Source organism: Notolepis coatsorum (assembly GCF_963971535.1).
Source record: "Notolepis coatsorum genome assembly, chromosome: 9".
NCBI classification, from domain to species: domain Eukaryota; kingdom Metazoa; phylum Chordata; class Actinopteri; order Aulopiformes; family Paralepididae; genus Notolepis; species Notolepis coatsorum.
The window spans coordinates 143,367,041-143,387,552 of NC_140173.1; the positions used below are offsets into that span (position 1 = coordinate 143,367,041).

General features: G+C 44.8%; 1 protein-coding gene across 1 annotated transcript in view; it reads right to left on the reverse strand.

Moving 5' to 3' along the window:
* Positions 1-2,541: 2,541 nt before the first annotated feature.
* Positions 2,542-20,512, reverse strand: part of hcrtr2 (hypocretin (orexin) receptor 2) — a gene marked incomplete at both ends in the record, with an annotated part of 55,368 nt that continues 37,397 nt past the window's right edge. The window contains 3 exons of the mRNA XM_084322034.1: positions 2,542-2,768; positions 14,275-14,396; positions 19,817-20,043. Coding sequence (XP_084178160.1) covers positions 2,542-2,768; positions 14,275-14,396; positions 19,817-20,043 — 576 coding nt within the window. The remainder of the gene's footprint in view (positions 2,769-14,274; positions 14,397-19,816; positions 20,044-20,512) is intronic.

The window sequence follows — 20,512 nt, forward strand, 5'->3', positions numbered from 1 at the left end:
TAGTTTGCTCTTCGCTCCCAGTCACAACCGCCCAGTACACCAACAACTTCTTAGTACAACACTCCCTCCGGATCTGGACCCAGTTCAGAAAACACTTTTTTGTCTTTCACACAACTGTCTCTAATGTTTAACTTACCAAAAACAAATTTTTTCAGATATCTACAGATACGTGATTTTGTTAAGAGCAAATTTGCTCAGTTCCCCCATACACCTCCAAAAACTGTGATCGACCGCATCTTGGAGGTGAAGGTTGCAATCAAAGGCTCAATATCTAAACTATATAACATCATATCCCTTTCCCTACCCTCCTCAGTATTGGCAATAAGACAAAACTGGGAGTCCGATCTAAATCATCAATTTACAGACAAAGAATGGGAAAATGCTCTTGCCCGAATACACTCTTCTTCAATATGTGCCCGCCATTCACTGATACAGTTCAAGCTCCTCCACCGTCTATATTGGTCAAAGACTAGACTTGCGAAGATAAATCCTGGCATGGACACCACATGCGACCGGTGCCACCAAGCCCCTGGCTCACTTATTCATATGTTTTGGCATTGTCCAGCACTGGCCCCTTTCTGGACTTCCATTTTTAAATCTTATTCAGACATATTTTTTATGAATGTTGACCCATGCCCTCTTATTGCATTATTTGGTCTGACACCGGAGAACGCTGCAATATCTATTGGGCAATCCAATGCCATGGCCTTTGCCTCACTCATTGCCAGACGCCTCATCCTATTCAACTGGAAGGCAGCCACTCCCCCCTCACACTTACACTGGATGAGGGATGTTATGTCTCTTATACATATAGAGAAAATCAGATTTACAACACAAGGCCACACAGATACCTTCCATAAAACATGGCAGCCCATCCTATCTCATTTCAAAACCCATATGACTCCTTCTAAACTTGGGACCCCATGACCCCCCTCCTCCTCCTCCTATCTACCTTCCTGACACTGCTAGCCTACGCATGGCTGGGGAGATGGCATTGTGGTGGTCTGCTAAGGGTGTTAAATTTACTTTCCATTTTATTTGTTTTACCATCTGGAAATTACGCTACTAAGATGGAGAGTATCGCTTATATTATTTTTTCTTTTGTTTTCTTTTAATTTTACTTCATTTATTTTTGCGTAGCTTTGTCTGTCACAGCTGTATTTATGTTTAATTATAATTTTTTTTAAATTTTTTATTAAAAAAATTTATTCTACATGTATGTTTGTCGTCGCCCTCACTGGGTGGGATTAGGGGATAGGAATGGGGAAGGAAATGGAAGATGTATAATTTGGATAACTGAAATGTATAAATATGTACTAATTCTTCCAATAAAAAAAAGATAAACATAAAAAAAATTATTTAATGCACTTCTCCATTGAATTTGAAAAAACATGTCAAGGTAAACTAACATGGACGGCATTCACATCACAGCATCCAGTTGTAATGTTGGCCAAACTACAGCCTTGGAAAAAATTAAGGGTTTAGTTATTTTTAAAAAAAATTACGTGGGTTTGACATGGCACATCCTAAGGTTTTCCATTGATTGGCTGTTTTTAAATAAAATGCAGCCGCAGGATTAATAAGTTAATAACGTTAACGTTAGTTCGGCCAGAGAAACAAATATACTAATTCAAATGGTTGAACCTACGAGATTTGTACTTTGTACTTTGTAGGTATGCATTTTAAATGTAGGTAAAAAGTATGTTTTTTTCTCTGAAATGTAATTGAGTAAAAGTACAAGTATACAAGCCTAATAATACTTGAGTAAAGTACAAATTCCCCAAAACAGTACTTAAGTATTGTAACGAAGTACAATTACTCAAGTACTTTATACCCCTGATAATAATACACTTTATTTGCATAGCACCTTTCATACAAGAACTGCAGCTCAAAGTGCTTCAGTAAAAAAGACAGGCATAAAATGAGCACAAAAAAAGATCAAGAGCAATGCATAAAGTGCATACATATAATTAGCCATAAAATAAGCATAGAATAAACAGCAGCAAAATAGACAAAGTCAAGATAAGGCATTAAATCACATAACTTTTCATAGGATCTAACATAATAGGCCTCTTTGTTTACGGTTTGATTGTCACTGATACACATAAAATAGACATCATGCAATTGGCATGACTTGTACTGTGCATTTCACTAAAGGGTATTCTATAACCAAAGTCATTACTCTGACTACAATGTATCACGGAGAGCGCCTAATTAACTAACACTGTGTTCATGTGCCTAATTAACTAACACTAACTGTGTTCATGTGCTTAATTAACTAACATTAACTGTGTTCATGTGCCTAATCAACTAACACTAACTGTGTTCATGTGCTTAATTAACTAACATTAACTGTGTTCATGTGCCTAATTAACTAACACTAACTGTGTTCATGTGCTTAATTAACTAATCATGCAAGTGAGCACACGCAGAGTCACATACTGTTTTTTCCAAAAACACATACAAAGGAATATTCTTGGGACTTGCATTCACTGGTGGGTTACATTAAAAGTATTTTTAATCGTGTTACCTTTGCAACATCTAATGTGAATGTGTGCGTTCTGCGGGACACGACTCCACGACGACAACTCCCTGCCCGGGTTGGACTAAGCGGTCTGATCCGCCGTGCGACATGTTGTCCATGTTGACCACCAGCGTAGACTTGTGGCTGCAGTCGCTTGTCCTCGTCGTCCTCACTTCCGCTGGCTTTTGGTTTCGACCGCAACAGTGGCAGGAAAAGGCCGCTTTGAACTCTTCGCGGAACTTTCCTGAGTGAGGAATACATTCATTTAATGCAAATAGTGGGAGGCCTTTTTGTTGTGAAGGGCCAGATTAAACCGAATATATATATTTATTTATATATATATATTTAATTGTATTTGTATATTCTCTAATATTCCCTGATATCCCTTGTATATTCCTTGTACAATATGCATTGAATATCCATTCTAGCCTACTGAACATCCCATAATAGTCTCCATTCTACTATTGGTCGAGACCTTGGTGCCAGGCTGCCATACCCCTCAGACCCAGTTCAAACGTACCGCTCGACATGTACGAACAAGTCCTAGTTCCGCGTAGGAATCTGACTACCGCACCACTAATGGGACTATTTGTTCATAGTGCGTATATATACTGCGCTACTAAAGTAGGACTTTCTTTTCAGTCCAGTTTCTTACCCTCCAATAGAGTCACAGACGTAAAGCCTCCCCGCGACGCCACGTGTGGGAGTAAGGCCAAGTTCGCCTACCATCGGTATTGAGACATCGTGTATATTGATATTTGAATAGTCATATTTGGCACTATATCGTCGAGTTGGACGTAGTCTATTAAGCTAATAATAGTCTGTTAATATATAGTGCTTCGTGCGGTGAGAATACTACCGTAGTCAGTACCCCATCGTTTCGGGCAGAGAACTGGCTGCTTACCCAGGGTGGTTGACCCTATGTGAAGCTGCACCCGAGGAGCCCCAGAGCCGACGAGCGAGTGGACCTGTATACCGGATTATTCTACCGACGACAGCCCGCCTTCCCAGGCACGGATTGTGCTTTGGATACTTTGATTATTCCATGGATAAAGACCCCCGACACTGCCGTGTGTTGGAACCCCCCCCCCTGGAGAGGACGCAAGGTGAGGAGACGCTCTGCAAGACGAGGTCGCTTCACGTCTCTCCCCCGTGGACCGGAGAGAGCCGGCCCACAAAGAGTCCACCTGCTTTCATCTGTGGTCCAAGGATCGCCGGCGCATTGAACGGCACTACAGTGGGTTCACCTGGGATACCCTTGGCCGGACGAGGCAGCCGGATTCTACCTCCCCCCCCCCTCCTACTCCTGTCGGCTTACAAGCGACCGGATTAACCCCCTCTAGTGTATCTAGTATAATCATTAAAGTATCATTGCTGTTATTCCTTAACTATTCCAGGTCGTATATTTACCACCTGCGCCTTCAGAGATTGGACATTCTCTATTGATATACCGACGAATACTCCTTGCCATAAAAGTGCATACTATTTCAATTCATAAATGTAATTAAGTGATTAAGTGCTTATTCTACACACCATCGCTGTGTAGAAAATAAAGACCTGTTTCTAATTCGTACATTTGTGTTGGATCCGTTTCATCTACGTGAGAGTGTTCATGATAATATATTTATGCCGTGTACTGGGTGGCCGAATATTAAGTACAAAGGTAGTGGTAGTAAGTATCATATCTAGTAATACAGTCAGGGAATTGTACCCCTCAGTTACAATTGGTCCTTCGAGCCGGAGGGTAATTAGTGTAATATTAATATAGTGTTATTAATATTGAAATGGCCTATGATGAACACTCCACGAAACGATCCTCCTAACCAACGCCCGCAGCGCGAACGACGGCTCCCTCAGTACTTAGAGGCTTACGCTGTCAGTCAACAACCTAGTCTTCTACTAACAGTAAACGCGGTAAAACTAGAAAGTAAAAGTATGTCTAACCCCAACGCCCAGACTACCCCGACCATAGAGGCCCCTACGGGCTCTAATGTAACTGACCAAGTTCACGGTGGGGACCAGTGGGAACCAGACATGACTTCACACCCCGCCAGTACTGAAGAAGTAGTCCCCGATGAGTCCCGGGAGGAATACAACGCTACCGAGAGAGAACTCGGCACGGAAGAAGACGGGGAGAGCACCGTGGAGATAGAGCTCCAAGGCTCCGCAAGGAGTACCCCGAGGGAAGGCTCCCCTATACAACCGCCTTCTCCCAGCGAGGCAGAGAGGACCCTACAGCAGGCCTTCCTCATCAGCCTGAACGCCGCTGCTGAACGCGACCGACTGCAGATCCAGCAGCGAAGCGAACACGAGCAGATACGTCTAGAAATAAGACGCATTCAGATGGAAGAGAATGTGGCCCGAGAACGAGCCGGTGCTCAACGGGACGCAGCGCGCGACAGACAGCAGTCGCAACTAATAGAACAGCTGATCAGACGGACAACACCCTCTCCCTCCGCCAGAGGCTCCAGGAACTCGTCTAGACACACCTCCAGGGCGGCATCCCCTAGCCGAGTAAACAACCCTGAACTTGACCAACAGACGAGGTCTATACCCCCCACAGACCACCTCCCCCCACCGGTCCAAGCGAGACCTAGCAACCGGGAAGGAGCAGCATATCCTGTGGAGAGGCTAAACCAGAGACTACAAGCACTGGATGACCTAACTGAAGACGAAGAGGAAGAGGAGGAGAACCACGCCCGAAGACAGCACAGTACTCTACCGGACCAGGAGGTCCGGTACAGCCCAGGCTATACTCCCGCGGAGCTGCGCTACAGACCCCCGACTCTATACACGGGTGAGCACGACGCACGACCCGCACCGAGGAACAGCACCTGGACAAGCGGGCCATGGTACACTGCCGGTACCAGCCCATACCAAGGAGCGGGGGGAGACTCGCCTAGGAGGCCTCTCCCCCAACGCTCGCCGATGTATCCACAGTCAGCGTCATACATTGGCACGCCTATGGTACCCGACTTCACCCAAGAGAACCGGGCCCAGTATACAGAACTCCGCATGTGTCTGGAGACCATGTTGGTGGATGTATTGGATGAACGCCACAAATACGCCATCCTACTGAAGCACTTAAAGGTACCCCGCGCACATAATATAGCGCTCGCCTACGCGACTTCCACCACCCCATACACAGCAGCGCTGGTAGCATTGGACCAGAGGTATGGGCGCATATGGGATTACGTGATCCAGGAGATCCGACACATCGACCGCTTACCCCCAGCAATAGACAATCGAGCACTGGACGACCTGTCCATCAGAGTGCAGTCCCTGGTAGGGATGTTGGGAGCGCACTCAAATGTGGAAAGGATCCTGGAGAAGCTGCCGCCCGCTCGTCAGGAGCGCTTTAGGCGGCAGAGGGACCACAGAGACCCGAATGGCCCCGAACCGAACCTCCTCGATCTAGCAGACTTCCTGGCGAGAGAAGTCAGCAGCCTACGGCTAGATACATTCGGACGGAGCACCCCTGGCTCCAGAGAAGGAACCAGACGACTAAATGATGGAAGAAGATCGGTGACTGTGATGCACCAATCGGAGTCAGTACCGAGCAGCAGGAGCCACAGTACCCCCTCCAGAACGGAGAAGTGGAAGATAGTGTGCCCCTACTGTGAGAAAGAACACTGGCTAGCGCAATGTGACTCCTTCCCCAAGCTGAACGCGGAGGAAGCAGGTCAATGGATAAAGTCCAACAAGCGCTGTTTTCGCTGTGCGCGCTCACACATGGCAGCCGAATGCCGCTTAAAGAAAAGGTGCACCAAGTGCGATGGAGCCCATCTGGACATACTTCACGACAGTAACAGACGGCGCCCTTCACCTGCACCATCCAGCCGCAAAACGAGCGTCATGTACATCGATCCCGCCAGCAGCAGTGGAGCCCGAGTACTCCTAAAAGTAGTGCGTGTGACACTAAGCTACCAGAATAAAGTCCTGGACACTTACGCCGTCCTCGATGACGGGTCAGAGAAGACCCTGCTGCTCGCCTCCGCTGCGGCCCAGCTAGGGCTGCGGGGAAGCGAAACCCAAATGACAATTCGGACAATAAGACGAGATTTGAAGACGATAAAGGGCGAGAATGTCTCATTCTCTATCGCAGCAAGCGGCCAGCCTGAGCGACGGTACCAGATTGCAGACGCTTTCACCAGCCAAGAAATAGGACTGTCGCGGTACACATACCCCGTCGCCAAGCTGATGGAGAAATATGCACATCTGCGCAAGTTACCGATCCCGCTCATAGACAATGCTATGCCGACCCTGTTGATAGGCTCCGACCATGCAGACCTCATTGTCCCGATAGACCGGGTTCATACCGGACCCCGAGGCTGCCCTGCAGCAGTCGAGACCCGTTTGGGATGGACTCTCCAAGGCCCGCTCACCAAATCTCTCAACCGAAGTACAGCCACTAGATGTCTCCACTCCCGAGTCACAGAGGGAGAAACCGCACTCCTGCAACACGTAGAGCGGCTATGGACCTTGGAACAAATGCCCTTTAAGAACGGAAAGAAAGACATTCGCTCTAAAGATGACATTTACGCCATTCACCTCCTCGAGACAGGGACCAAGAGAGTCCCGGTCAACGGCGTGTTGAGATACGCCACGCCACTCCTGCGGCGAGAAGGAATGCCTACTTTCCACGCCAAGACAGACGCCACAGAACGGTACCTGCAGAACACGGAGCGGCGCTTAGCCAATAACCCCGCCCAAGAGAGTGTATACCGCGCTGAGATTGAGAAGCTCATCACAGCGGGACACGTCACAAAGATGGACATTAAAGAGGCTGACCAGACCACTGAATCGTGGTACGTGCCCCACCACAAGGTCCATCACAACGGTAAAGACCGAACTGCTGCGGTCAGGCAAGCGATACAGGAGTCTCAAGGCGAGCACAGAAAGACTCAGAAGTAGCTTCTATCCCCAGGCCATCAGGCTGCTAAACGAACAATGAATGAACACTACACAACAACAACCACCAAACGCACATAGCACACACATCCACACGTACACACCCACTTTAAACAAACACACTGTAGCACCCACTCCACACACTTTATAGCACACACCCACTTTAAACAAACACACTGTAGCACCCACTCCCCACACTTTATATTTATGGATGAAGGATTGCACTACAACTCGTACACCTTACTGTAAATTGTACCTAAAATTGTACCTCATCCCATTTCTGCTTTGCACTAGATAGTACTGTACATTAGTACACTGCATAGTATTGTGTATTGTATATTATATGGTAACTCAGAACATTGTACATATGTCTATACCGAACACTGTGACCTCATTTTCTTCTTCTAAATTCATGCTATATTATGTTATTATGTTATTTGATACTATCTTGTCTAGCACAGTCTCTGGAGCGTAACAGTAAGAAGCATTTTGTATGAAAGTATTCTGTACTTCTGTATGACAACTATTAAAGAACTTGAACTTGAACTAGTATTTAACTGCAGCTACCAGATCGGATCCCAAAATCTGAATAAAGAGTTACTGCCCGGTCCCACACTCGGCCCCTCCCTACTCGGCGTTCTACTCCGCTTCCGCCAGGAAAAGGTGGCCATCAGCGGGGACATTAAAGGAATGTTCCTGCAGGTGAGATTAGTAGAGGCGGACAAGCCCCTGTTACGGTTCCTATGGAGAGAGAAGCCAGGAGATGAGCACCCAGCCATCTACCAATGGGAAGTCCTCCCCTTCGGAACGACGTGCAGCCCCTGCTGTGCGACATTTGCACTACAGAAACATGTAGCAGAGGACCCAGCAGCGGACGAAGAGGTCCGACACAGCGTAAAGAACAGCTTCTACGTAGACAACTGTCTACAAAGCCTTTCAACCCAGGAAGGAGCCGAGGCTCTCCTGATTAAACTCCGCGCCTCATTGATCAAAGGCGGCTTTGATCTCAGGCAGTGGGCCAGCAGCGATCCGCAAGTACTGCGCAGCCTCTCCTCCGAGGACAAGGCAGCCAGCAGCGAGACCTGGATGGCTACAATCCCGGGAGAAGCCCAGGAGATGACCCTGGGATTGGTGTGGCGATTCAAAACAGATTCGCTTCACTACAGACACAAGCCCCTGACTACGGAGCAGGGAAGGCCAGCGGCGGCGCCGACCACCAGACGGAGTGTGTACACAACACTCGCCCGACAATATGACCCGCTAGGATGTATTCTACCGTACACCACCAGGGCAAAAATGATTGTACGAGCATTGTGGGACAAGGACCAGGGCTGGGACGACCCCATTCCCGCACACCTTGCATCCACCTGGAGAGAGTGGGAGATGGAGCTCCACTCACTCCCAGGCGTTAATATGCGCCGAAGCTACTTCCCACCCACGGTGAGGCCAGAGACATGTAAAATGGACTTACACGTCTTCAGTGACGCCTCAGAGGTCGCATACGGATCAGTAGCCTACTTGCGGGCCCAAGACCAGGGGGGAGAGATCTACACAGCATTTGTCCTCGCCCGCTCGAGAATAGCCCCACGCAAGCAACAATCTATCCCACGTCTAGAGCTCTGCGCAGCCCTAGCCGGAGCGCACCTAGCCACGCTCATCCAACGTGAGCTCACCATACCGGTGTCTAGAACAATCCTGTGGTCAGATTCCACGACGGTACTCGCCTGGATCAAATCGGACTCATGCAAGTACAAAGTCTTCGTGGGAGTCAGAGTCACCGAGATTCAAGACTTAACCGAAGAGTTAACCGGAGAAACAGAGTGGCGCTACGTTGATACAAAACAGAACCCAGCTGACGTCATCACCCGGGGGATGCCCCTGGATGACCTCACCCGTCGCAATGTCTACAGTGACTGCCCCGCATTCCTAAGACTCCCGGAAGGACAGTGGCCCATGCCTATCCCGAGGGAAGCAAGTCCAGAGGAGGTGGAAATTAAGAAGTCTGTGTTCTGTGGATTGAGCACCGTAGCCTCCACCGACCCTAACATAGACGATTGCACGTCCATAGAGAGTGCACAACAAAGAACATTCCTGCGGTACCACCCGGAGTGCAAGTCCCCCGCTGATATGTCAGCAGCTAACTACGAGGAAGCAGAATTGCTTCTACTGCAGCGAGCCCAGAGAGACTCGTTCCCCGATGAATTGGCCTGTCTACAGGGAGGAAAGCCCGTCCCATCCGACAGCAGATTAATTCATCTGGCCCCCGAGAGCGACGCTCATACCCTCATCAGAGTGGGTGGTCGCCTACGCAGAACCCCCAACACACTCCTGATGGTGCGGCTAGATCCTGCATTACCCCAGACAATGTACCGGCCTGAAGAAGCGAACGGCCGACGAATGTGGAGGTACAGCCAAGTATTAGCCGACAAGTTTTGGAACAGTTTCCTACTGCACTACCTACCGTCTCTACCGACCCGCCAGAAGTGGGTAAAGGAGAGAGACAATTTGACAGAAGGAACAGTCGTCATGATTATTGATCAATCACTGCCCAGAGCTATGTGGCCGGCCGGCCGCGTAAGCAAAGTGATCACCGGTGCCGACGGCAAGGTCCGAGCAGCTGAAGTGCTCGTCCAGGGTCGCACTTACACCCGTCCCGTGGCAAGGCTCATAGAACTGCCTCGACTCCCAGACACAATCGATGATGACCATGACCCTACAACCCTATGACTTTGTGAAGTTGACTGACCCCTACAGCAAACCCTTATGTGTAAATAGACAACGCGATTAATCTGTCTCTGTTTAACTGATTAGGTCTGGGACCTATTCAGGGGGTGGCTGTTGTGAAGGGCCAGATTAAACCGAATATATATATTTATTTATATATATATATTTAATTGTATTTGTATATTCTCTAATATTCCCTGATATCCCTTGTATATTCCTTGTACAATATGCATTGAATATCCATTCTAGCCTACTGAACATCCCATAATAGTCTCCATTCTACTATTGGTCGAGACCTTGGTGCCAGGCTGCCATACCCCTCAGACCCAGTTCAAACGTACCGCTCGACATGTACGAACAAGTCCTAGTTCCGCGTAGGAATCTGACTACCGCACCACTAATGGGACTATTTGTTCATAGTGCGTATATATACTGCGCTACTAAAGTAGGACTTTCTTTTCAGTCCAGTTTCTTACCCTCCAATAGAGTCACAGACGTAAAGCCTCCCCGCGACGCCACGTGTGGGAGTAAGGCCAAGTTCGCCTACCATCGGTATTGAGACATCGTGTATATTGATATTTGAATAGTCATATTTGGCACTATATCGTCGAGTTGGACGTAGTCTATTAAGCTAATAATAGTCTGTTAATATATAGTGCTTCGTGCGGTGAGAATACTACCGTAGTCAGTACCCCATCGTTTCGGGCAGAGAACTGGCTGCTTACCCAGGGTGGTTGACCCTATGTGAAGCTGCACCCGAGGAGCCCCAGAGCCGACGAGCGAGTGGACCTGTATACCGGATTATTCTACCGACGACAGCCCGCCTTCCCAGGCACGGATTGTGCTTTGGATACTTTGATTATTCCATGGATAAAGACCCCCGACACTGCCGTGTGTTGGAACCCCCCCCCCTGGAGAGGACGCAAGGTGAGGAGACGCTCTGCAAGACGAGGTCGCTTCACGTCTCTCCCCCGTGGACCGGAGAGAGCCGGCCCACAAAGAGTCCACCTGCTTTCATCTGTGGTCCAAGGATCGCCGGCGCATTGAACGGCACTACAGTGGGTTCACCTGGGATACCCTTGGCCGGACGAGGCAGCCGGATTCTACCCCCCCCCCCCCTCCTACTCCTGTCGGCTTACAAGCGACCGGATTAACCCCCTCTAGTGTATCTAGTATAATCATTAAAGTATCATTGCTGTTATTCCTTAACTATTCCAGGTCGTATATTTACCACCTGCGCCTTCAGAGATTGGACATTCTCTATTGATATACCGACGAATACTCCTTGCCATAAAAGTGCATACTATTTCAATTCATAAATGTAATTAAGTGATTAAGTGCTTATTCTACACACCATCGCTGTGTAGAAAATAAAGACCTGTTTCTAATTCGTACATTTGTGTTGGATCCGTTTCATCTACGTGAGAGTGTTCATGATAATATATTTATGCCGTGTACTGGGTGGCCGAATATTAAGTACAAAGGTAGTGGTAGTAAGTATCATATCTAGTAATACAGTCAGGGAATTGTACCCCTCAGTTACACTTTTCATAAAGCATCCTGTTTTCAGCCACTGGCATGACCACCGCCACCGCTGGCTGAATCAGAATTCCCTCTATGCACGTCGTCTATTATTATAAAATGGGTAGCTCAAATCAAGTAATCTGATTGGTTCAGTGAAGAATATCACTGGTTTTCATATGGTTATAACAACATGTATGTAATGTAGCCGTGATATAATGATCGTATATCCACAGCTATGATTCTAAATATTCCTTTTCACAAGTCAGTATCACTCTGTGTCTGAGGAAAAACATTTGGAATAGTCCTAGTTCTTGATATTAAATGTTCTCCCCCCACCACAAATATTATAATCAGACCAGATTCGATAAGCAGAACCAGAATGGACAAAATCCAAACGATACACAACCCTACTGAAAAAAGTGACGGTTCAAACATTTTTCACTGTGCTGAGCTCCTAAATGTCTTCATGTGTTCATGTGCTCATGTCAAGCCTGTCATACAGGGAATCAGTGATGCCCTTTCAGTAGCAAAGAACAGCTGAACGCTTTGATGAACTGGTTAACTGTAATGTAAAGTGTGAAGTATGTGAGGGATAATCAACCAGTAGGTATGCGTTAGGGCTTGTGTCCATATAGCGTTTTCTATAGCGTTTTTTTTTTCTGGGTGCCAGGCAGCGTCTTTTTTCAATTGTTCACAACAACAGTGATTGTGTAAGGGCTGCGTGTGTGTGTGGGTCACGAGCAGATAATAGGGACTCTTTAACCTGTTAAGCCTGCTTTTCTTTATCATAAATCGATCAATAGAGACCGTATTAGATCCACAATTATCATATCATGGGGTATCCTTGGAAAGCCACACTCATTGGCTACAACCCTGTGCAAAGATTTTCGAGATCGCCAAATGATTGACGGAGCTAGAGCCCCGGGAGTCAGGGGTGGTAATGTGTACTTTTGCGTACTTTGGGGCACGCCTCACATATCGGCATGTAACTCGAGAACCGCTGAACGGATTTTGTCACCTGAAAGGGCAATCGACAGGCAACAAATAGGGCTTTAATTATATCTATATATTGTATTAAAGGGGAACTATTTTACTATTTCTTTCACTATTTGGGCACTTTTACACAATTCCTGTGAGTCTATGGAACACCTCTGTAATATATATTTTTTTTTTATTCATTGTTTTGTATTTCTAATCAAGTCCTCAAAAACAGCATTTTTCTACCTCAAGATCTCGAGCCGTTTTGAGCCGTGTGGAGAGAGAGGCTGTGTGGGCTCCTGGTCAGGGTCCAGCCACTGTGTGGAGCTCATCTTCTATCTCAACATTAACATGCAGCGGTGTCTTTCTGACATCACATATCGTGCACATTTTCAAATGACTCAGTTCAGCGAGGGTGAATATTGTGAGAGGAGAATTGGAAGAATGCGCCAATATGAGAATTTTGAGACATAGATCATATTAATATAAGTTCCCATAGCTAGGAAACAATGCTAAACACTCAAAAAGGCCATTTATAAGATAGTTCCCCTTTAAAAGAAATGCACACCCGAGCCACTAGAGGTCGGCAAATAATCGTCCACATGTGGGCCCTTGGATGTTAAGAGGTCAATGTTTTTAAATATTTTTTAAAAATATTTTAATTTTTACCGATGTTTTATATGTTTTATCGGAAATACAAATTTATCGGAAAATGCTAATTATCGTAAAAACCGCAAGAAATGACTAAATCCAGATTCAACCCTGCCATTGGAAAGAGGAGCATTTTCCCTATCCATAGATGTATGATTTGGCCATAATAAGGTCAAGGTCAAGTTCAAGGTCAAATATGAATTTATAATTAAAGTCGATTATCATTAATTACTGTATCTACAAATACTTCTGTTTAATCATCTTCCCGCGGTTCATTTGCTTAGATTTTTTGTACACATGATCTCAATAAGGTGGTGAATGAGCTCAGTGAGCATTTTCTCGTGCCCGCATCAATTTTTTATCATCATCATCAAAATCATAAATCATGATTCATAATTAATCATAATTAATTTATTCATTACAATTTACTCAGCCTAGTAACATACACAATATTTCTGACACTGGAAATACATACCCCCAGGTCCCTAGATGTTCCTAGATACCAAGAACATGCAAATTGACCTTGCAGAAGTGGAGCAATCTTCCATTTACTTAGGCATGTACCTTTAGGCGAAAACGGTCTACAGATTAAAAGGTAACAGTAATGTTAGTGGTAGAAGGGAACTCATTTTGTGCAATTTCCATGCGGCAGAATTATTACAATAGCCGATCATCCATTTTCCCAATAATGAATCCCTATACGGGTGGAACAACCAGTGACGTCAGACTACACCTCCCTATTACGTATTGTTCCTCTCGACATCATTGTAAAGGAGAGCGTGCTCTCGATGATCTTTTTCTAGATTCAATAATAAAGATTGAATGAAAGAATACTGCAGACTGTGTGAATGCAGTCTGAGTGGAGGGGTTACTTCATATTGTCTTGTGCCGTACTGTCCAGCAGGGGGCGGTGGTGAGATCCCAAAGACGGTGTGCAATGTTGAGGCAGGTCCCTGACTCACCGCTTAGAAAGTTATAGATGATGGGATTGGCGGCGCTGTTGGCGTATAAGAGCCAGTGGGAGAAGGTGAACCACGCGTACACCATCTCTCTGTCCGTCGTGTTCCTGAAGGTCCCCAAGACTCTGCGGTTAAAGAGAATGATATATTTTATTCTACTGTTGCACTTTTTATATCACCACTCTCACCACTGTCCCTTTTTCTTAAATCATTATTATGCTGGTTTTTATTGTTTTCTTTCGTATGTATTCGATTGTGTATTTTATTGACTGCTGTGGGTCGAGGGGGCGAGACCTAATAGTTTTGCTCTTTTTGTCTGTAAATGTGACAAGATGCAACAATAAAACTGAATCTGAATATGGCACATGGTCAAGTTTCATTGACTTTGCTATAACATTGTCCGTCGCCTTTCAGAAACATTTGTCAAGTGTGAATCGTCATCTTTTGCAATGCACATTTATGAGTAGATGGTCGCCCCACACAGTATGCATTTCATCAGAGAGGTCAGAGCGCAGGGTCGCCGGCAGTGCAGCGTCCCTGGCGCAGCGTTTTGGGGTTCAGTGCCTTGCTCAAGGGCACTTAGGCAGGGTGGTGGGTACCGTAGATGTAATACCGGCCACCCTTCAGTCACCGCAGCTCACAACTGGAACACACCCTCCTGTCAGTGGTGGGGTTCGAAGAACCAGCGACCTTGCGGTTACTGGCCGACCTCTTTACCCTTCTATGGCCAGTGGTTCCCAAACTGTGGTCCGTGAGGGTATTGCAGGTGGTCTGTGGGGAAAAAAAGCTAAATAAAATTGAAAATGTATATAATATAATTTTAATTTAAAATAAAATTGTAAAACAGTTGTGTAATATAAAACATGATATTATAGTTTGTTATTCGCTCAAATTAGGATAATCATTATGGGTAAATAGTGGCGCTCGCTTGTGTGTCACGACAGTTTTACCGACACACCTGCACCTCTGCACTTACACTTACTTACTTACTTAAAGGGGAACTATCTTATAAATCGCCTTTTTCAGTGTTTAGCATTGTTTCCTAGCTATGTGGACTTATATTAATAGGATCTATGTCTCTAATTCTCATATTGGCGCATTCTTCCAATTCTCCTCAATATTCACCCTCACTGAACTGAGTCATCTGAAAATGTGCATATCTGTGATGTCAGAGATTTCTCAGCTGCATAATAATGTGGCAGTTGATGTGGCAGTTGGCACCAGGCCACACAGTGGTTGGAGCCCAGCCTCAAAATGGCTTAAGATCTTGAGGTAGAAAAATGCTGTTTTTGAGTACTTGATTAGAAATACAAAACAATGATTTTTTGGAAAAATAAAACGTACAGAGGTGTTCCATAGACTCACAGGAATTGTGTAAAAGTTCCCAAATAGTGAAAGAAATAGTAAAATAGTTCCCCTTTAAGCAGTGGCTCCGCACGCTAAATCTATTCACTGCTGCATCCACAGGGAGGCTCTAGCTGGCAAAAAAAATGCCTGCTGATCTCAAAACAGTTTTGGACGAAGCGGTAAGAACCGTCAATTTTATCAAGGCCCGTCCATTGAATTCACGGTTGTTTGCAGCTTTATGCGATGAGATGGGCAGTGATCACCGGCAATTACTTCTCCACACCGAGGTCCGCTGGCTATCGAGAGGACCGGTGCTTGCACGGCTCTACGAGTTGCGTGATGAAGTTAGAATGTATTTACTTTGGCGGCTGATTGGCGCAGTGGGCAAGGCGCTCGCCTCTAACACAGGAGACGCTGGGTTCGAGCCCAGCTCTCGGCGTTGCTACCGGCTGGCCGGTCGTTCATACTAACACAATTGGCAAGTGTTAGAGGGTGGGAAAGCCGGTGGGTGGGGATTGGACGTTGTGGACAGCGACTCCTACAGGTCGGTTTGGTGACGCCGGTGCGGCGGAAGCAGGAAGTAGCGGGGGCAGCGTGAGCCTCCCACGCGTTACTCCTCGCCACTGAGAGCTCGAGCTGCTGCGGTGAAAAGATGCAACAGGCTGCCTCCTCGTGTACCGGAGGGGACACGTGATGCAAGGCTTCTGTCCTCACTACACAACTGACCAGTGGGAGGCATCGTCTAGCAACGTTCAAGACAGGGGAGGGAAGAATTGGAAAATACGAAATTGGGATGGGAGAAAAATAGAAAATGGGGAGAAAAAAGTGGATAAAAAAATTATGTATTTACTTGACTAAAAATGTTATCTTTCTCATCGTTTCTGTGATGCTCAGTGTGGCTTGCCAAATTGGCACATGGCAGATATTTTTGAGCATTTGAATGGACTCAATCGGAGTCTTCAGGGGAAGTCAGTGACACTTTTTCATCTGCGAAGCAACATCACCCGTCTCATTAGGTAAGTGATAACGTTATCTGTTTCCAGTCTCTCTCTCTCTACCAAATCCGCGCTGAGACAAATTACACTATAAAACGACTATTAACTTCATTAGCTGAACTATTCTAAAATCATTAAGTCTGCTATAAGCGTAAACATGTGTGTGTGTGTGTGTGTGTGTGTGTGTGTGTGTGTGTGTGTGTGTGTGTGTGTGTGTGTGTGTGTGTGTGTGTGTGTGTGTGTGTGTGTGTGTGTGTGTGTGTGTGTGTGTGTGTGTGTGTGTGTGTGTGTGTGTGTGTGTGTGTGCATGCGTGCACACCTCCCATCTCCGGTCTTTACTTTATATACGTTTGATTTTTATTTATTTTTACTGTGGTACGAGGTGGTCCGCAATTCTTTTTTTATAACAATTAGTGGTCCGCATAAACAAAAAGTTTGGGAACCACTGCTCTAGGCCATCCTGAAAAATATATCCGTCAATTCAGGGACATACGTTTTGCGTGCTGGCCCTTACCTCATTCAGCGCCAACCACATAATATTACGTGTTTGCTGGCCAACACTTGAGCGCCAAACGCTTGGAATTGCAATGCCGATCGAATATCACCAGGTGGCAGTATCGCAGTACCATTTTCTTTTGGTAAGGGCTCCTCCTCCTGCTTGAACAGAGATTCACAGCGATCGCCTCGAAATTCCGTTGCCGAAGCGTATTTTCCATCGAAACGTGTATAGACGTACAGTATACACTGGTAATCGCGATGGCGACGCGATCACTTGGAATTATTCTTTTTGGAATACCTTCTGGCTAAGGTAAGGTATATTCTATGTCTATTTTACCGAACCTGAAACATGTTTTTCTAACGATCACAGTTTTGTGTTTTACCGGACGTAAAACATGCTCGACAAACACCATTACAGTTTTGAGTTAAAACAAAAAATGTGTGAAGGTACATGTGTACATGGTAGCCTATATACCTTTGATTAGGGAGTATTTGGGGTTTCAGGGGATCAACCAGAACGGTTTGGGCTTATTGCATATAACGTGTTTTATCTCACGTTCTATGGAAAAAGACTGGATTATCTTGGAAATGCGCGATGTTTAGCGTGTAATAAACTACAAACTACAGTGTAGAAACAAACTCTTTTTTCCATGTTGGACTACAAGTAGTGTCTGTCAAATGAGCCACACCATTGTCTCCACAGCTATAATACAGAACACACAGCTCTGCAAACATTGTGAAACACCGCGAAAATTACCATTTTAAGATGGCCTGAAGCGGCAGAGATGGGGACAGCGTATGCCATTGAATGAATTAACCTGTTCCCCCCCACGGGGTCGGTACTGACCCCTTTTGACATTATGATCATATAGGCATATTTTTATGAGTGATGGAAATAATTTGCGATTTTAAAATCAAACGTTTTCAAGTATTAACATCACTAACATGTCACAAAAGCATGTAGAATGTAAAACGTTAGTTTAGCAATAGGTTAGCAATAGGTTAAAAGTGTCTATGGTTTTACCTTCTCGTTTTGCTGAACTATAATCCGAGACGGCGACCATTTTGAAAATGTTGAAAAAACTGAATTGTCGTTTTTTTTTTTTGCCATTTTGTCGAGGGAATGCATAGCTGTGGATTAGCGTTGAAATTTTTCCGAACTACATTTCCCTTCAAGTTTTATGGGGGTTCAAAGTTCAGAGTTGAATTATGACAATAACTATAATAATTCGCGATAATAAGCCACAAAAGGTAACGATTTGACAAATATTGAAACGCAGTTAGTTTCTCCTCCCTATTGTTAGCATGTAGGAACAATTAGATCTGAAATTCGTTTCAAAATGGTTGCACTGTGAGGAAAATAAAAAACTACAGAAAATTACAGTAGATATCATTATCTGTTATTATGCATGCCTGGTGATACTAAATCCAAATTGAACTCGGGCATTTGAAAGATACTATATGTATATATATATATATATATAAATGTGCGAATTGGCTATAATAATATATATAATTATATTCTATAATAATATTTCAAATTGCATTGGTCCGGATGGGAGAATTCAGTACTGTATATACAGAACCTTCGGTTTTATCATCTTCCCTTTATTAATTTCCTTAGATCTTTTGTACACATAATCTCAAGAGGGTACTGAACGAGGTCAGTGGCAGTTTTTTAAGTCTGGTCATTATTATCATGGTGTTATTCACTGTCAAAGATGAAAAGAAAAATCATAATTCATATTTTCCTTTGTTTCATCACAATTTAAGCAAGCCTAGTAATAGACACAATATTCCTGACACTGTGAATACATTCACTGAGGTCCATAGATGTACCTAGATACCAAGAATATGCAAATGGCCCTTGTAGAAGTGGTGCAATATTCCATTTACTTAGGTATACATTTTATGCAGATTTTCACCTGTGGGGTGGAACAACAAGATATCCACCACTAGACTACACTGTAAAAACTGCGTGTCATCTGGTCACTTTTAAACAGCAAATTGTATTAAACTAAAACTGTGTAAAATGCTTTTTTTTATTATGTATAGGTTACTAATAATTATTTAATAAATATGAATTGACCCCAATCCCAGTTTTTACAGTGTATTTATTAGTGCTGGCAGGCAATTAAAAAAATTTATCTAATTAATTACATGATTTGTAATTAATTAATCTAATTAATCGCATTTTAATCGCATAACCATTTTATGCCTGATATTCTATATTCTATAATCATATTTCAAATTGCATGTGTCCGGATGGCAGAATTCAGTACTGTATCTACAAAACCTTATGTTTAATCATCTTCCATCTATAAATTTGCTTAGATCTTTCAGGTCTGGTCCATTTGAGCATGGTGTTATTCACAGTCAAAGATGAAAAAAAATTTATTGATATTCTCGCTTGGTTCATTACAATTTACTCAAAATAAAATGTTCATTCAATCAATCACATGTCCCTAGAATCAGATACCAAGAACATGCAAATGGACCATATTAAAAAAAAATTATGTAAATGTGTATTCTACATGCTTATGGAATGAATGAGATAAAAAAAAAAAAAAAAAAATATGTAATTAATTTTGAGTAAATTTTCATAACGCGTTAATTAGCTGTGTAATTAATTAATCTAATTAACGCGATAAACTGAGTATTATAATATACTAGTATTTATCCTCGCGGCGCCTCGGGTCCGTCACCTCTTCATGATGTTCAGCACGTGGGTCGGCAGGTAGCAGACGGCGAACACGCACAGCACCACCATCAGCATGCGTGCCGTCCTCCGCCGAGCGCGGACCTGTCTGACCTCGGCGGAGACCACGGTCGTCTTGACCCTGCAGGCCGACTCTGCGGGGCCCGGGGCCCGAGCGAAACACTGCAGGGACCTCCACCTTCTCTGCTGCGACGCCGACGGGCTCCCGGGGATCTGTTTTTGGAAAAACAGAAACAGACGTACAGTACAGTCACGTAGGGATGGGTACCGAATTCGGTTCTTTTGAGGTACCGAACCGAAACACGTCGGTACTACCGAGTATCGATTCAAGTGATATACAATTTTTTTTTTTTTTTTTTTTTTTTTCATGTCAACGTTCACACGCACAATATATGCTTACCTAGGATTTGACTTGATTCAACAACAAAGCAGGTGGAGCAATGGCAAGCCGAAAACGGTCGAAATTGTAGTTATTTGAAGTTAGGATTCTTTTTTTCGCGACTGAGGTAGGTAAATACATTTTTTTAGACTAAAGTACCGAAAAAAGGTACCGTTGGGTACCGGTATCGATTCACAGGTACCGGTACCGTATCGGTTCAAATGTGAAAGGTACCCAAATGTGGAAAAAATACCATATTACTATGTACGTTTCTCCAAAGTACCCCAAAATACCCAAAAGTAC